A 17563-nucleotide genomic window follows, 5' to 3' on the forward strand; every position below is an offset into this window, starting at 1 on the left:
CTTATTATAGACTCTATACCAAACAACCTGATCTCAAGTCCTTAAAAGTGTTTGGTTGTGCTGTGTATCTTTGGTTAAGACCATATAATGCCAACAAATTGCAGTCAAGGTTTGAAATGTGTGTTTTTTTAGGCTATTCAATAGGCTACAAAGGGGTGATTTGTTATAACCCAATAAATAGCAAGTTAATAATTTCAAGACATGTTATTTTTTATGAGACTATGTTTCCTTACATGAAACTTTCAAAGTCATTACAAAAAGAACAATCTGCTACTACTAGTTTTCGATCGGTGCCTGTGTTTATTCCTGTCCCTATGCCTATGAGACATTCAGTTCCTAATACTATGGTTCATCCAAGTTAAGTTGAGCACACTCTATCTTCTGAAGTTCCTCATCATGTATCCGGTCCTCTACATCAAGGCTCAGAAATACAGGAATTTGAAACACAATCTGCATCAACACCTACTATTTCCACTTCATCTGGTACAGTTCCCTTGCTTCCTGTCTTAGATCCTGCACAACTACAGGTAATTCTCCCTTTATCCCTTTCTAATGACATAGCCAGTAATTGTGATGTCTCAAATGTGCCTACTGGAATTCAAACAAGGCTCAAAACAGGGGTTATCCCAAGACAGGATTACTCTTCTTTTGTTGCACATTTTCCTGAACTGTCCTCTCTTCAACTTGACTCTACTTTAGTCTCGGCTACTCCTATGGATTACTGTGGTTTCTCTTTCCTTGCTGATATTGGAGAAGTTGAAGAACCAAAACACTTTTGAGCTGCATCCACTGTCCCTCAATGGCAAAATGCTATGCATGAGGAATTTGATGCTTTAAAGGCTCGAGGGACTTGGAGACTAGTTCCTCTTCCATCAAATAGAGAAGTTATTGGGAGTAAATGGGTGTATAAAGTCAAAAGGAATTCAGATGGCACTATTTCCAGGTACAAAGCACGATTGGTGGCCCAAGGGTTCAGTCAAAAGGAGGGCTTGGATTACTCTGAGACATTCAGTCCAATGGTCCGGCATACTACAGTCAGGATAATTCTTGCTTTGGCAGCACAATTTAATTGGCATTTGAGGCAATTGGACGTCAAGAATGCTTTCCTTCATGGTGACCTTGAGGAAGAAGTATATATGAAGCAGCCACAGGGGTTTGTTGATCCTACATATCCAAATCATGTTTGCCGATTAGTTAAGTCCTTGTATGGTCTTAAACAGGCACCACAGGCTTGGAATTCCAAATTCACAAGCTTTCTCCCTGCACTTGGTTTCCAAACTGCATTATCAGATTCTAGTTTGTTTGTGAAGGTTGATGATGGGGATGTTATTCTCCTTCTTCTCTATGTTGATGATATTATCCTCACAGGCTCATCCTCATGCAAGCTTCAATCTGTTATCACTAATCTTGCTAAAGTGTTTGAATTAAAGGATATGGGCAGATTAACATATTTCTTAGGATTGCAAATTCACTATAATTCTGATGGTTCTTTACTGGTAACACAGTCAAAATATGCCAAAGAGCTACTCAAGAAAGCAGGGATGGAGACTTGTAAATCCACATCAACACCATCTAAGCCTCACTCTCAGTTACTTGTACATGAAGGCAATCTTTTAGCTGATCCTACTCATTATCGCAGTCTTATGGGAGCCCTTCAATACCTCACCTTCACTCGCCCAGATATTGCTCATTCCGTTAATGTTGTTTGTCAGTATATGACTCATCCAACAGATATGCACATGCATCTGGTGAAGCGAATCATGAGATATCTGCAGGGCACTTTAGACTGTGGTTTAACGTATACCAGAACATCTGATTTTAACATTGCTGCATATTCTGATTGGGTAGCAGATATAAATACACGGAGGTCTATTACTGGATTTGTTGTGTTTCTTGGATCTAATCCTGTCTCATGGCAGTCAAAGAAACAAGCTACAGTCTCCCGCAGTTCAACCGAAGCTGAATACAAAGCTTTAGCTCACTGTGCCTCTGATGTATATTGGATATGGTCATTACTCAAAGATGTGCATCAGTTTCTTCCACTCCCACCTAAACTTCATTGTGATAATCTTTCTACTTTAGCCCTGTGCTCCAATCCAGTGTTTCATTCTCAGATCAAACATCTGGATACCGATTTTCATTTTGTTCGAGAGAAAGTCCAGAAAGGTGATATCACTGTGCAGTACATACCAACTGAAGAGCAGGTTGCAGATGTTTTTACTAAAGGTCTTCACAATCCAATCTTTGTAAAACACTGTCTTCATCTTACTCTGGTCGCTTTCCAGACAAGGGTGCTGAGTAGTCATCAACCACTGTTGGCGAAAGAAAGTAATGCAGCTCCATCACAGGGTCACAGCAACTCCCAACCCTAGCTTGGGCCTTCCCCCGCTATGTTTGAGGGGGGAGTATTAACCAATGACACATGGCTGAGTCAAGTTAGTTAAAAGAAAGGTAGTTGGAATTGAGGTTGTTAAGGAGGATAAGATGGTAATTGAGTAAGGAGGTTAGAGGGTAATATTGTAATTGTGATTGTGATTTGTTAGTACATATAGCCATTTAGTCTTCCACATAAAGTAAGAAAGTTTTGTAAGAATTCTTCATTTTACTAAGAAATCTGAGAATCCTTTACTCTTCCGCTTTGCTCTTAATCTTTGTATTTCTTTAGAGATTCATATTTCTGTTAACAGAAGCCAGTGGGTACAAAACCCCAGTGATTAGCAGCTACTGGTGATGATGATGGCGAAAAGGGGCGAGAGACCTCGTAAAGATTAGGAGAGAGAGACCACGAGAAAAGGAGAGAGCAAAGGGGAGGTTCGAGAGTGAAGAAGAAAAAAGAAAGATTAGGAGACAAGAGGATAGGCTTCCAGAGGCAGGATGACAAAAAAAATAAGAAAAATAAGAAAAATAAAAACTTTAATGTACGCATGCAAATGCTAACAGAAACGTGCAAGGCGGTGCATGGTAACTTTTCTGAGACCATATTTTAGGAAAAGGATACGAGGATATTAGGAATTTCATGATCGTAATCGTTAATCGTATATTATATGGTCAATTTTCGTTAAATATTATTTATACTTAATTTTAAATTTTCAAAATGATTTATAATCAGGATCTCTAGATCCTCGGCGAGAATCTTTTTCCCATATTTTTGCATGTCACTCTACAGCATATGCTGAATATTCGTTAGAAAGAGTTTCCTTTCATTTAACACAATCACACGATGCAATATCTCATACAAACTTAAAAACAAACCAAAAAAAAAAAAAAGGAAAGGAAAAAGAACTAAAAAAACGCAGGAGATTACCTATATACATAGATATTTAATTAACAGACTTGTTAACCATAGATATCTCCACAGAAGATAAAGGGGTGTATAAACAAGATGAACTGAGGTTAATTATTTAATGAATTAATTCTCCCACCTCCCCCTGTGCTTAGTCCTGGTCTTGCACGAGCCCTCAAATTTGTCGTTGTATTTGCAGCAACTTCGTCCTGCACGGAAAAAAAACACCATATTTTGTTCATTATCATAACTTGATCTCTATAATTCAGACCCAGTGTAGTGGTATTTCTCTCTCCAATGTCAAAAGATGTCTCAAGTTCAAATTCCGCTCTGGAGTTAATCCTTCAAATAAAATAAACAAGTACAAACAACCATGTCTAAAGAATATGTATGTGAGAGAGAGAGAGAGAGAGAGAGAGAGAGAGAGGGAGATTAAGAGACTAACTGTGGTTCCTGTTGTAGCTGATGAAGATGGAGGATCGTCCTCCGTCGTCGGAAGTGATGGATCTGCATCATTCTGTTCTGGGGTTGAAGCAGGAGTAGCTTCCTTGGGGTTTTCTTTGTCCTCCTGATATTTAGTCTCAATACCCAAACACTTGAAGAAAGCCCTGACTGCTTCTTCAAGGAAGTGGCATGGAAATATACGGTAACTTCTCTTCTCCATCAACTCCTCCTCATCATCAGCTAATACTTTGCTTGACTGTGAGTACTCCATTTCAACAAATATCTTCGTCTTCTTCTTCTTCCTTTGAGTCTTTGAACCAGCTTCACCTACTTACTTTAACTACCCTCTTAAATGGTTCCGCTCTCCCTCCAGATATCGCTTTAATAACTCTGCTCTTTTCTGTTTTCATAAATGTACACAATTGCCCTTTGTCTTTTCTCTTCAATTGCACGAAAAAAACTTAACTTACATGCAACAAGTTGACTGTAGTCGTAGTAAAACTTTAAATACGTTTTACATGATCTTTATTTAGTGACCCGAAACACAATAATAACAGTGTACTCGTTATATAAAAATGTCGGGTTGTCTTCATAAATAGTTTTTTCTTCTTAATTTACTACATCTCGAGTTCAACTTTTCTTTCTCAAAAATCTCCATCGGATATGATTTAGAGCATTTGTAATGATGTAAGCAAACATTATATGCAAAATTGTACTATTATAGCTGATGTGTCATGTTGCGAGAACCAAGTAAGTAAAATTCTATTTTATTATTTTCATTCATCCTTGATATTTACTGACCTTTTTTACCTTTGTCTTCTTCCTCACACATACAATACTTTATTATAAATAGAGATGTGAGATCTAGTTTTGCCTACACGTAGAATACATTATTATAAATTGACTACTCTATTCATTTGCTATTCATTTGCCTACTCTATAAGAGATGCTTTTAGGGGCAACTATGTGCCACTGGAGTGACTCCATTGGGTGCCATCATTTTCAAGTTGGGTGGTGGTATTTACACTTATTTTTTCATTTCTCACATTCTTTTGTTAATTTATATACTTAATCTTATTTGATTTATTCAATTGAACAGTCAAAAATTAAAAATATATATGGAAAAGATCAAAGAGATGTATAAATAGTACCATCCCTTTCAATTCTGACCATTTTGTCTTATTTTTTGCACAACATTCAAGTGCATTAGAACTTGCTTCTCATAAATGGGATAAATATTTCATGCTTCGATTGATGGACCACAATTAATGTAATTTGACTTCCTTTGCAAACATGTATATCTGCTAATTAATATTTGACCAAAACAAACGTAGAATTTGACGATGATTACCTGTTTAAATATTTATTTTTTTCCTTCGATAGTCCAATACTTCAATGACACCACACCACTTTTGGAAGAAAAAAAATGAATGACAATTTCCTTATTTTGTTCAAGTTGAAGGTTAACCATGAAAGAAAAATGAATGTCCCTTAATCCTACTATTTTTGTGGATTTTTTTTTTCTTTTGCTCAAAAAAAAAGTAGAGATATATTTTCCTCATGAACAACCTTCAGCTTTGGCAAAATATGAAAATAGATACTTTGGATGCGATCCCTGATCCTTAACATTCTTTAATTAAAACCTTACTAGAATTCAAAGTTTGATCAAGGTCCTTGACTATGTACACCTCATTATATTACTATTAATATTTATATTTTTATAGTTTTGACATTAATTGTTTGATATTTTATGAGATTTATAATCCTATAAATTTTAAATCCCTCATTATAATACTATTAGAAACGGTTACAATAAAAAAATTCAAACATTTTGATTGAATAAATGGATAAAAACTATGTAAAAATAAGAAATAATAAACTGCAAAAGAATGTATCCATAGTGTTAAAAAAATTGGTACATTTCACATATAACAAAGTGGTACATTAATAAAGAAGAATGGGTACATTATAAATAAATTAGGGTACAGATAAAAAATTAAAAATTATGAGTACAAATGAATTTTTAAAAATATAGGCGCTAAAAGAAATTAATGCATGGGTACAAAATAAAACTAAAAAGAAAATACTACAAATTAAAAAAAATGTTGCAAATTAAAATTGGGTACAAACTAAAAATATAAATATATGATACAAAGTTTAGGCATAAAACATAAATATACCATATGTAATTTTTTTATCATTGATTAAATATACAATGTCACGTGACGGTATACACATGGGTACAAACACAAATAAAACTTTAAAAAATATGGGCACAAAAAGAAACTAATATATGGGTACAAATTAAAAATGAAAAGAAAATTGGTACAAATTAAAAAAAATATTTGCAAATTAAAAATAGGTTCAAACTAAAAATAAAAATATATGATAAAAAATTTAGCCATAAATATAATTATACTAATTGTAACATTTTTAACACTAAAGGAATATATTTAAAAATAAAAATATTTTATTATTCAAATAATTAATGATGTTATTAATACCCAAGACCTTGATCAAAAATTCAAAATGAATAGGATTTTAATCAATAGAGTAACAAAAGAAAGGATGTGAATGAATCTAATTTTTCCCACATGAAAATTATCATCTATTTATTCCTTCAATATGCTTTCAACACAGTGAATAGTCATGTCCAAATTAATCATCCGGAATCGGTTCAGTATGTTTATATAAAACTTGTTTACTCTTGGGAAAAATATGTTTGATAGCTCAACTTAAATCTTTAATGCTCTAAAGTTATGTTCAGGTGAGGGACTTCCAAGTCTTAAGAATTTTAAGCCAAGTAAAGAAGAAAGATGCTACAAGACATTAGAAATATAAGAGGCAATTAGGAAAACTAATACTGTTGCACCTTTTATTATCAATGGAAGGGGTAGAGCTTCTAATCCGAAACATCATCATCATCATTTGTGAATTGATAAATGACAAATTGAACATCCAAACTCGACATCTGATAACATTTTCAATCTGTAGTATAGTGCAAAGAAGAAAGGTCATTGTCACCATAACTTAGCCTTTGCATTCTGAATGACGGCCAACACCATAACTGCTACACTACTAACTCTTGGACTATGTATGTTGTCAAACGAATATACCTTTGTACGGACATATCTACTTGTCTTTTGTCACCCAATCTCATGTTAAACTGAGATTTTCTTTGATTAATCCACTAATTTGCGTCGGTGTGTAGGCCACGTATGTTACGTCATCGGATTGGCCAGATTGGGAACGATTGGAGGGATTAGATATAAAGGAAATATGTTCTTTTTCTTTTATCATTTGGAAGGGGAGGGAATTGGAAATGATAAGTGTCTCTAGTAAGTAATTCATCTTCTATTTTCAAGTTAAACATAACTTTTTTTCATTTCTTCATCGCGAATTATTTATTCCAATACAATCCAGTTTTATAGACTAAACGAAACCTTAGAGTACTTAATTTGTTGCATTCATAATTTAGATAAAACACTTACGACATGTCACTTATATAACACAAAAATTTAAAAACACTGATCTCAAATACCATTGATCAAGACATGATTAATTCATGTTTACCGGGCAATAATTCAGCGTGGAAGTTGGAATTACAAAAATTTACATGTCTGGGTTAGTAAATTCACAGTGAGCGGTTTCTATTTCGAGAGTTCCTGGGTTAGAACTTGAATGGGAAAATATAAGCTTCTGTATAGATACTCAAGGAGCTTCCTATTCAGTATAGCTAGACGCTTACTGACGGCATCATAACAAGCTCAAAGGAAATACCTCAACCCTTATTGGATACAAAATATGAATAACATCCAAGAAGCAACGCTAATATCGCCCTTTTATACCTAATTAAACAACCCTAACATCACTAGGCACCCCAATCGGAAGCAAATAATGAAATTAACATAATTCAAAAAATAATCTGAAAACATAAAACACTTGTTTTACATATTTTGCATCGGAATATCTAAAGATGGTTATAGGCCATAGGAAAGAAGTGGGTTGCATTCGTCTAGTTGTTCTCTTTGATACGACATATATATCATGGAACTGGTTCCGAGCTTGGGGTCCGATTTTACATAAGATTTTTCTATTTTGGAACTTGTTGAGCTGATCTTCAATCATATTTCTTATCTGTTCTACATATGTACTTGGAACTCTTTAGTTGTAGAGGGACCTCAAGGATTATGTATGAAACATCTTATACATGAAGATGAACTTTGTTTTTGGGATGGAATGTCCAGTTTTGTCTTATTATAAATCTGGCTCAAGCATATGTTAACAGACGGCCTTCTTCATGCATCGTTTGGGTTGTCGGAACTCGGTCAATTTTGATGTGGTTTAATTTATTGATTTAACCAACAACTGTTCACATGCATGTGCAATGGAGGAGGAACTTTTAAATTTTTTTTAGTTTGTATTATTTTGTATTTTGATATAAATATTTCTCACAAAAAGAACTTTTACTTTATTTGAATAAGAGAAAAACTAAATTTGGTGAAATGACTGGCATTTTTTTATATGAAAAGAAAATGCTTAATTCTATTTATCATTTATCAGACGTAAGTAAGATCTCTTTGCATGGTCCAATTTATATTACAGACATGATATAATGGACTACTTCTCCTCACTGTTGTAATTTGTAAAAAACAGAACTTTTGACAAACATGAATGAAAACTCTGGCTTCAAGATTGTCCATACTCCGTATCATGCAGGCTTGTGGTAATTAAGAGTTGATCAATTAATTTGACCACCACTCCCTGTGCTTAAAGGTGGGTCTTCCGTACATACGATTCCGCGCTGCATGCAAATATACAACATGAGAGTATTACCAAAATGCACACATATTATATATATATATATATATATGTGTGTGTGTGTGTGTGTGTGTGTGTATGAGAGAGAGAGAGAGAGAGAGATTAATCACCGAGGTTTCTGCAGGTGAAGAAGAAGCCTCAACACCCAAACACCTGAAAATTGCCCTCACTGCTTCTTCAAAGAAATTGCAGCATGGCTTCTTATTGTAAACATCCAATATCTTCTCTTTTGATGTTGTTGATGACTCTTCCATTTTATTGTTTATCATCCTTTAATTTCTTCTACCCTGCTCCCCCCAGTGTCTCATTAAATATACTCGTGATTCCGTCTTATGTTTTTATACAACGATCTAAGAGGTAGTCGGGGACTTCTGTAAATGTCAAATACTATTAACCAACTAGTACAAGTAGAACAAATTTCCATGTATATTCATACAAACCTTGCAGAAGTAGTTGGCCAACTAAGTTTGGTGCATATCCTATTTAATGTTGTATACCATTGGCACCAGATGATTGGTTTTGAAATTTTCCTATTAAAATTGTGGGTTTTGGTCAATATCATGGTAAGTTTATGCATGCATGATGCATGTGGGGTGATATTGCCGTTTCATTGAGAGTAGGCTCACCTATTGACTGGAATACGGTTTCGCGCTGGAAGAACAAAGTATACGACCAGTGACAGTGAGATATGGAACCTGACATCTAAACTTGAAATTTAGCCTATAGATTGTTCTATATTTTAAAGGATTGAAGGTTAAAAATTTCAACTAAGTTTTAAATATGTCAGCACGAGGTGAGAGGACTGGTTCTCTAGCATGCATGAATTGACTGCAATGAAGATAAAGTCAATGCTGGAGAACGAGCCCTTTAGGTTTAAAGCTTCAAGCCCACGGAAAATTTTTAGGTGTACCGGGTACACCAAATTTTTTTGGTGTACCCTCACTCATTAGAATTTTTTTGGTGTACAAAAAGTGAGGGTGCACCAAATTTTTTTGGTGCACCCTCACCATTATGAGTGAGGGTACACCAAATTTTTTTGGTGTGCCGGGTACACCGAAAAATCCCTCCAAGCCCACAATCCCTTAAATAGACAAGTGTCCTTCTAGAACAGTTAGCCTCTATAAATTATTAGAGGCGGATCCATGATTTTTTTTTTTTTTTCTTTCTTTTAATTTTTTTTTATCTCTGAGAGGTTGTATGAAAAAGTTTCAAAATAAAAATCCATATATATATATATATGAACAAAACTAACTTGTCCAATAAATCAAATCAATATCAACATAATCAAATATGAATGTTGAGTTAATCAAATAATAAATTATTATTTTAACTTCAGACGATACTTCTTTGCAAGAAATATGTGCCAATTATTTGAATACTGAAATTGCCACCTCTACAACCACCTCCTCCTCTTTAAATACTAAAATTTGGGTTTATCAGACATGCAGGCCCGAAGATCAGAGGGAATGGGGTTCTGTTTTCGCTCAAGTAAATGAGGTAGGCATCGCACAACATCTAGCATGCATGACCGTAGCCAACTCGCAAGAGGTAGCACACTGAGTCATTTTGTCAAACGGAGGGCATCTTTTAGGGGACTCTAAGATATCACTATGCAGCTTCAATGAGAGAGATTTCAACGCTCAAGGGTCAAGTGACCCCATTTTATCCCTTGCTGCATTCGTCACCAGAGCTAACTATATTATACATCCTTTAGGTTTCATTTCGCTTTCAAAATGGGCCATGAAGTTTTGACTTTCTCATTTTGCACCCTTAGGTTTTGAAATTGTTTCAATTTAGACATTTTGTCCCTTTGAACGTCCAATCCTCCTTTAGATTAATGAATTATCGTTGTCAATGTAGTGCAAATGTGACTTATATGTTTACCCATATATGAATCTCACGTTGACTATGCCATCAAATTAATAATGATCAAACAATCAATTAGATCAAAGGTAAAAGTTGATACAATTTATAATTTAGGGTGCAAAATTAAAAATTAAAAATTAAAAATTAAAAACCTCATGGTCATTTTAAAATATACCCAAACTTTAAAGAGTAAAATGTAATTAGCCCAAATTGAAACATCATGTTCCGTTTTGCTTGCAACTTGAAACTCTGTGCTGTAAGTATGTGTGAGAAGTTGAGATCTTAGTTGTGATTTACAATTCTGCCCTCTTCTTTTATTTTATGGGAACTTTAACGAAAAACTACATTTTTACACTAAAAAGTCAATCATGGTACTATTCACTTTCCCTTTTATTTTGTCCTTATCGTTAAAACTCAAAGTTTTCAAGTTATTTTCATTAATTTTTCTTTATTTTATTTATCTTTAACAAACGATTTTATCTACACTAATCGGGAGGGGGATGCGCTTAGCCTCACAATGAGCTCGCAATAATGTGGTTCAAATTCGCTTTTGGTAAGAATTGAACCTAAAACATCTCACTTACAAGTGAAATATGGACGTTTTGATATAGATGCCTAGTTTTTTAAATATTGAGATTAAACATTCATGCCTTTTTAGAGTTTTGATTAAACATCTTCCTACAATTTAGGTGCCACATGTATTAGAAGTAGCATTTTTATAATGAAAAATTACCCAACTTGCCACTATATTTAATGTACGTTTTAATTCCTAGATATTATATCAAAACTCCTAAAATCTTGTAGGTAATGTAGTATTCAATTTCAATAAGAAGTCTTTCAAATTACCACATGAAACGTGATGTATGCTCTTCTTCTCCTTCCTTACACCAATGCTTTCAAACAAAATTTCTATTGTACCCTATTGAAATTTCTATGATAATTCAATATAATTTTCCTTCTATATTTGCTAGTGATTTAGCGTTTTTTTCAATGTTTATTTCAGATATGTGCATTTGAATTCAATCATGTTTATTAGTAGAAGAAATTGCCCATTTATTTTGTTTGGATGCTTTTTTATTTGTTCTTTGTTTAGTGCTTTTGATTAATCGTATATTTCTTCTTGGTACATATTTGGTACATTACTTTAATATTTATTATAAGTATTTGGTAGGTTCGTATTTCTTTTCCATGAAAACCTAAGTGAAGAAGTGTACTGATTGCATTTATTAATGTGGATATGGCTTGCAAGAGTCCCGTCTGTGATGGACGCACAAACTAGTAAGGGCACTTCCGTCTAAGCAACAAACTAATATCTTCACCACGTTGCAATGGTTGATTATTGTGAAATCAAATTTACCTAGTTAATAAACTTTGCGTTTGGTACATTATATATATTTTTGGTACATTTATATTTATTAAAAAAATATATCGTTTGGTACGTTTATATTTATTTAACAAAAATATAATTGGTACATTACATATATCGTCTGGTACGCTTATATTTATTTAAAAAAAAATATATATATATATATATATATAATTGGTACATTACATATATCGTCTGATACGTTTATATTTTTTTACCAATAAAAAAAAAATCAAAGAACAAATTGAAAGATATCTTAAACAGAATTTTGTATACTTAATGAATAGAGTGAGTACTGCACGTTAATGTTTATAGAGACAACAACAACAATCCTCGTCCTTATGGGATATGAAGTAATTATACAAGACATACACGAAGTACAATTCCATGTAAGAATAGGACTCCTTATCCATACTAAAAGGTAAAAGCAGCATCAGTATCACAACAAGATTGTACAACATCAAGCATAGTTGATTCAAACTTCTTTGGTTTATCACAAACAACTGGGCAAGTTTTGCTCTCTGACTTCCTCCAATTTTCCTCTTTCCATATTCGTAGCTGCAAAAAAGGAATTGGCAACTTCAGGAGGGATTTTAACGCTATTCGAAATGGAAAGAGTGCCTACAAACCTGAAAACTAAAGGGTTATCATCTGTATTTGCAATTTGGAGAACTAATGAGGTACATATCATTTCTATCTTTGAATTTCAGACTTCAAAAAGCATATCCCTAGAAAATTTTCCGAATGAAAAACTCTCTCCACAAATTAAAACGACAAATTAGAAGGCAAAAAAGATCATAGCTTAGAAGGCAAAAGATCATGGCTTTTCTCCCTAAAGTAATAATTTTGAGTAATTCTATGTTCACTTAAATTACTAAAAGAATAAAAAGATGGATCAACGTACCAGCCTCTTGATAAACCTGAAGCAGTAGAGAATTTTACTGAAACCTACTCAAAGTACCAGTTTCAAGCCGTCGGAAACCGAGAATGAAGTAGTAGAATAATATCATATATACGTCTAATTATCTCACACGACAACAAGATAAAATTGTGAAAATAACCACTAATTGAATTGCATAAACCCATTAAAAATTCAAAAATGGGAGATCACAAATTCAAACGTGGCAGACGAAATCCACATTCTAAAATTCAACAAATCAAAAACTACTTCCTACAAAAAAGGTCACTTACAAATAAATATCAGCCAACAAGGATATATTTGGAATTCAATAATTAGCATTTTAATTCTAAAAAATACAATAATGACATGTATTTAAATAAATTTAAAAATACTGGGGTGGCTATTGTTTTAGGCGCCTTAATTGAATTTTAAAATAGAATCAATGTTTGATCTAAAAAGTACTAAACAAATGCAAGGGATTCTAATTTTCCCGAAGAAGAATACAACTAGATTGTAGTACTAAGTGACCCCTTTTATTTTTTTACTTCATAATATTTTCCCAATGTTGGACGTTGCCATGCACTCCTATATTCATTCACAACAGCTCACCTACCACGATAATTTTATCACGGACTTTATTAGCTTGTTATAAAAAGTATAAATTTACCACGGGCATAATAAGCACGTAGTAATAACAATATTTTATGACGGACAAATCTTAGCTTGTTGTAAAATAGCAATGAATGACCACGCGCAAAATTGCACGTTATTAATATACTAAACCCACCACGAACAATGCTTGTGGTTATTATTGTTAACCTCCACATCATTTTTTTGTTAGGGTAAATCTCAGTTTATTACCCTTATGTTTCGTGGTTTTCAACATTTAGTACATCAAGTTTTTTTTGTCCCAGAGTCATACCTAAAGTGTAAATTTTGGGACAGTCTCATACATTCGCTAGTTAAACTATTAAGTCTCCCATTAAGTGATGACGTGGCACCCATGTGGACAATGACTGGGCACCACGTGTCATTAAAGGGTCCACATGGATTTTTTTTTTCTTTCTTTCTTCCCTTCAGAGGTGACGTGGATTTTTTTTTTTCTTTTTCTCTCTCTCTCTCTCTTCTTTTTCTTCCTTTCTCCCCAGAATCCCCACCTCCCTCTCTCTGCAAGGTCTTTCTCTCTTTCTCTCTCTCTGTGCAGCCTATACCGTTGCCTGCAAACCCATACTCCAGAAGCGGGCAGAACCCTTGGGGTGGTGGGTGTGCGACTTGAAAACGGAACCCGTACCCTTCGCCAAAAGGACAAACCCAGACCTCCGGCCACGATCCCTACCCCTCTCCCTCAAATCCCGATAACCCCCATGTTTTTCTCTAAGTGTACCTCCTCTCCCACTTATGAAGTCAAGGATCTACAAGCAATGGCGCTGAGATCCCCCACGCTTCCCTTTCCCCTCTTTCTGTCGCTCTATCTCTGTCTCTATCTCCCTTTCCCTTTCCTTCTCCCTCTCCCTCTCATTCTCCTTCAGCATGGCCTCCCAATTGCAAAACCTTCAATGAGGGATCCCTTCTACTATTCCCTCTCCCTCTTTCGCGCTGTCTCCCTCTCCCTCTCTCTATCCAACTGCGAAACCCACGATATGGGTTTTGCTTTTTTTTTTTCCTTTTTTTTTTTGTTTTTTATTTTTTTTAACTTTTCTTTAAATAATTATTCTTTCGCGTTGTCTCCGACCATACGTTCCTCGTCTATGAATTTGTCCATGGTGACAACCTAGCCACCTGCCTGCGGAACCCCAACAACCAGAATTTCACGGTCCCGTCCTCTCTCTAATTTCCGAACCGAAGCTCTGCCCTCCCTATGCCACCCCTAGATTTGGTTGGTTGATTTGTAGGATTTTTGGAGGCCATTGTGAAGGGATTAGGGTTTCAAGTGGAAGATCTGAAGGTGTCGAGGTTCGATTTGAGAGATGCGCATGGGGGGCATTCAATGGTGTATGAGTTCAACGTGGAGGTGGACAACAAGGTCCTGCCTTTCAAGCTTTTGGAGAACGTTGACTTGCCCATTTTTAGGGTCGAGGACAAAGATGGGTTGGTCCAGAAAAGCAAATCAGCTAGTGGAGGTGTGGATTCTGGGGAGAAAGGAAGAGAAGAAAGGAACAAGAAGAAGAAGAAGAAGAGAGAGAGAGAGAGAAAAAATCCAAGTCATCTCTGAAGAGAAAAAAGAAAGAAAGAAAGAAAGAAAAATCCACGCGGACCCCTTAATGACACATGGCGCCCAATCATTGTCCACATAGGCGCCACGTCATCACTTAACAGGAGATTTAACAATTTAATTAACGGATGTATGAGACTGTCCTAAAATTTACACTTTAGGTATGACTCTGGGACGAAAAAAACTTAATGTACTAAATGTTGAAACCACGAAACATAAGGGTAATAAACTGATATTTACCCTTTTTGTTATCTATCACAGACATAATATGTGGTGGAATCACACACTTAACTAAAAAATTTAAAGAAGGCGGGACAAGAATTTTGAAAAAAATTCAAACATCTTTGAAATTTAAAAATTCCACAACACTCCCACACACTTATCAAACTTCATTTAATGGTTTATCTCATCCCATTAGCTAGTAAGCGCAAAACTGCCCCTCCCCAAATCGTGAGAAATTAAACCGATCTCTATCACTCTCTTCTCTCTTAACATTTCACCAACAACAATCATTTTTCAGTTTTCTCCTTTCTTCCTCATCCACCTTGGGTCCTCAGGTATCTCTGCTACTCTCTCTCTCTCTCTCTCCTCTGTTTAGCTGCCGATAAAATCCCAATTCACCATTATTCGATTTCCCTGGTAACCAAATAGAAAACCCGTTTTGTAAAGCTCCCAACTTTCTCCTTCAATTGGATCAAAATTTGTTATTTTTTTGTCAAATTCATTGACTTGCAACTTTGTGGTTCAGTTTGTGAAGGGAATTTATGGAAATTGACATTAATGAGCTTCTGGGTTGCAACCAGCCGGTGAACATTCCGACGAAGATGGCGATTTACATGTGAGGATATTGCAAGTTCGAGCAGAAGGGTCGGAATGGGAAAGAGTAGCAGTTAAGGATCTCGAAGCAGCTCTCCGAAGCTTTTTGGGTGCACGGCGGGGGCTAATTGGTGGTGCCTGGACATTGTTTGTGATCGCGAGCACACCACCTCTACTGCCTCAGATGGGTTGCTTTTCACTTAGGGTAATTAAGTTTCATCGTTTTTATTTTATTGTGTTAAGTCTTTGGTTATGGTAACTTGTTGAAATGATGAAGAAAGTTGTTGGGTTCCTAAATTGGGTAGGATTAATTTATCATTGTCTAATGAATTGTGATGAAATTAATTTTGGGGCATTGATTTAAACAAATTGCATAATGGGAGTTTAGTGTTCCTGCATAATTATGTTTAAATTATAAGAGTAAAAGAACAAACTCAAGAGTCTGCTACACGTGGTGCAAATTTCTTTATGTTTTGTTATACTGCCACATTGAATTCCAGGATCATGTTGCAGTGAAAGGTTTTGGTTGGAAAAGTTATGTCATAAGGTATTTCTATCTTTCTTGTTTGAACTGTAGTAAATGATATTTCTATCATGGCGTACAGGACGAGTTGACTACCTAAGTGTTATCTGGAAAAGGAGAATTAAAGATGATTCTTTTGCTGGATGTTGAACAAGAGTTGGTATGTACTGTATTTGATGCTAAATGAAGTTTCAATGTTCCTTGACTCTTTGGTCTTATAATTTCAGGTGCTGCTAGAGATTACTTACTAGTTACAACTATGCTAAATCAATGGAAGAGTGGGGTTCGCTCTGTAATACACACTGAAGGTTCACGGTCCTTCAACCGATGTCGAGAACTGAAAATTTTGATCGCAAGGTTTGGTGAACTGTTGTCTTGACCTCTAAGAACATAGTATGGTAAATGGCCACTACTTAATTACTCTATAATGTAAGCCTCGTGAAAAATTCTCCTCTCTTGCTCTCTCTCACATACACATCAAGGAAGACATGCACATTGATCTTCATATGCTCGATACTAATACATGAGGTGTCCTAGGTACTTTTTTGACATGCACCATGTACTCACTTGGATCATGATTACTTGCCTTTTGTCTAATTGACTTGTGAATTTGAATTGTTAATATCATTGGAGGACCAAGGTTGGAACTAGGACTTGAGTTTGTTTTAGAGTGAAACAAAGTCTACATGTTTTGGTACACAACTATAGCATAACTCAGTGATATAGGTATTTTTAATATAACTACTCATTTTGTTGTTAGCTTTTAGTGAAATCTTTGAATATGTGAATTTTTATAAGGTAAATATGCAATTTTGTAAATAAATATCTTTATATATATATTTATATGTTTACTGATTTTTTTTTTTAATTTTCGGAAATTTTTGTACAACGGGCAATATCCGTGATCAATTTGTAATCCACAATGGCCATTACACGTGGTATTATATCCCAATCTACCACGGGCACAATCCGTGGTTGCATTGCATTTGACAACGGGCATAGCCCGTGGTAGAAATAGAAATTTTTTATCACATCCAGAATAATAATGGGCACGATGTCCATGGTAGATTGCAATTTATCACGGACATCCACCATGGTAGATGAGCTTTTTTCTACTAGTACAATAATGACATGTATTTAAATAAATTTTAAAATACTGAGGTGGCTATTGTTTAAGTCGCCTTAATCAAATTTTAAAATATAACCAATGTTTGATCTAAAAAGTACTAAACAAATGTAGGGGATTCTAATTTTTTCTAAGAAGAATACCATTAGATCGTAGTACTAAGTGGCCCATTTTATTTTTTTACTTCATAATATTTTCCCAATGT

General features: G+C 34.8%; 1 protein-coding gene and 1 long non-coding RNA gene across 2 annotated transcripts; both read right to left on the reverse strand.

The window, feature by feature from the left end:
- Positions 1 to 3283: 3283 nt before the first annotated feature.
- Positions 3284 to 4071, reverse strand: LOC125475800. The gene is made up of 2 exons (XM_048581166.1): positions 3729 to 4071; positions 3284 to 3492 (listed from the first exon to the last, which is right to left on the reverse strand). Exons 1-2 carry the CDS (start codon positions 3996 to 3998, stop codon positions 3394 to 3396), a joined length of 369 nt encoding a protein of 122 aa, XP_048437123.1. The 5' UTR covers positions 3999 to 4071; the 3' UTR covers positions 3284 to 3393.
- Positions 4072 to 8263: 4192 nt separating this feature from the next.
- On the reverse strand, positions 8264 to 9242 carry LOC125475824. The gene is made up of 2 exons (XR_007257230.1): positions 8659 to 9242; positions 8264 to 8531 (listed from the first exon to the last, which is right to left on the reverse strand). It is a non-coding gene; the product is annotated as an uncharacterized LOC125475824 (long non-coding RNA).
- Positions 9243 to 17563: the final 8321 nt, after the last annotated feature.

The sequence above is a fragment of a genome, unplaced genomic scaffold (assembly GCF_019419815.1).
Source record: "Pyrus x bretschneideri cultivar Hongxiangsu unplaced genomic scaffold, Pyrus_bretschneideri_v1 Contig16, whole genome shotgun sequence".
NCBI lineage: Eukaryota > Viridiplantae > Streptophyta > Magnoliopsida > Rosales > Rosaceae > Pyrus > Pyrus x bretschneideri.

Excerpts from the sequence above, each read along its gene's own strand:
- LOC125475800 (XM_048581166.1), bottom strand. The coding sequence starts at position 3,998 with ATGGAGTACTCACAGTCAAGCAAAGTATTAGCTGATGATGAGGAGGAG. Across the intron at positions 3,493-3,728 it reads CAGCTACAACAGGAACCACA|GACGAAGTTGCTGCAAATAC; the intron begins GTTAGTCTCTTA and ends TTTTCCGTGCAG.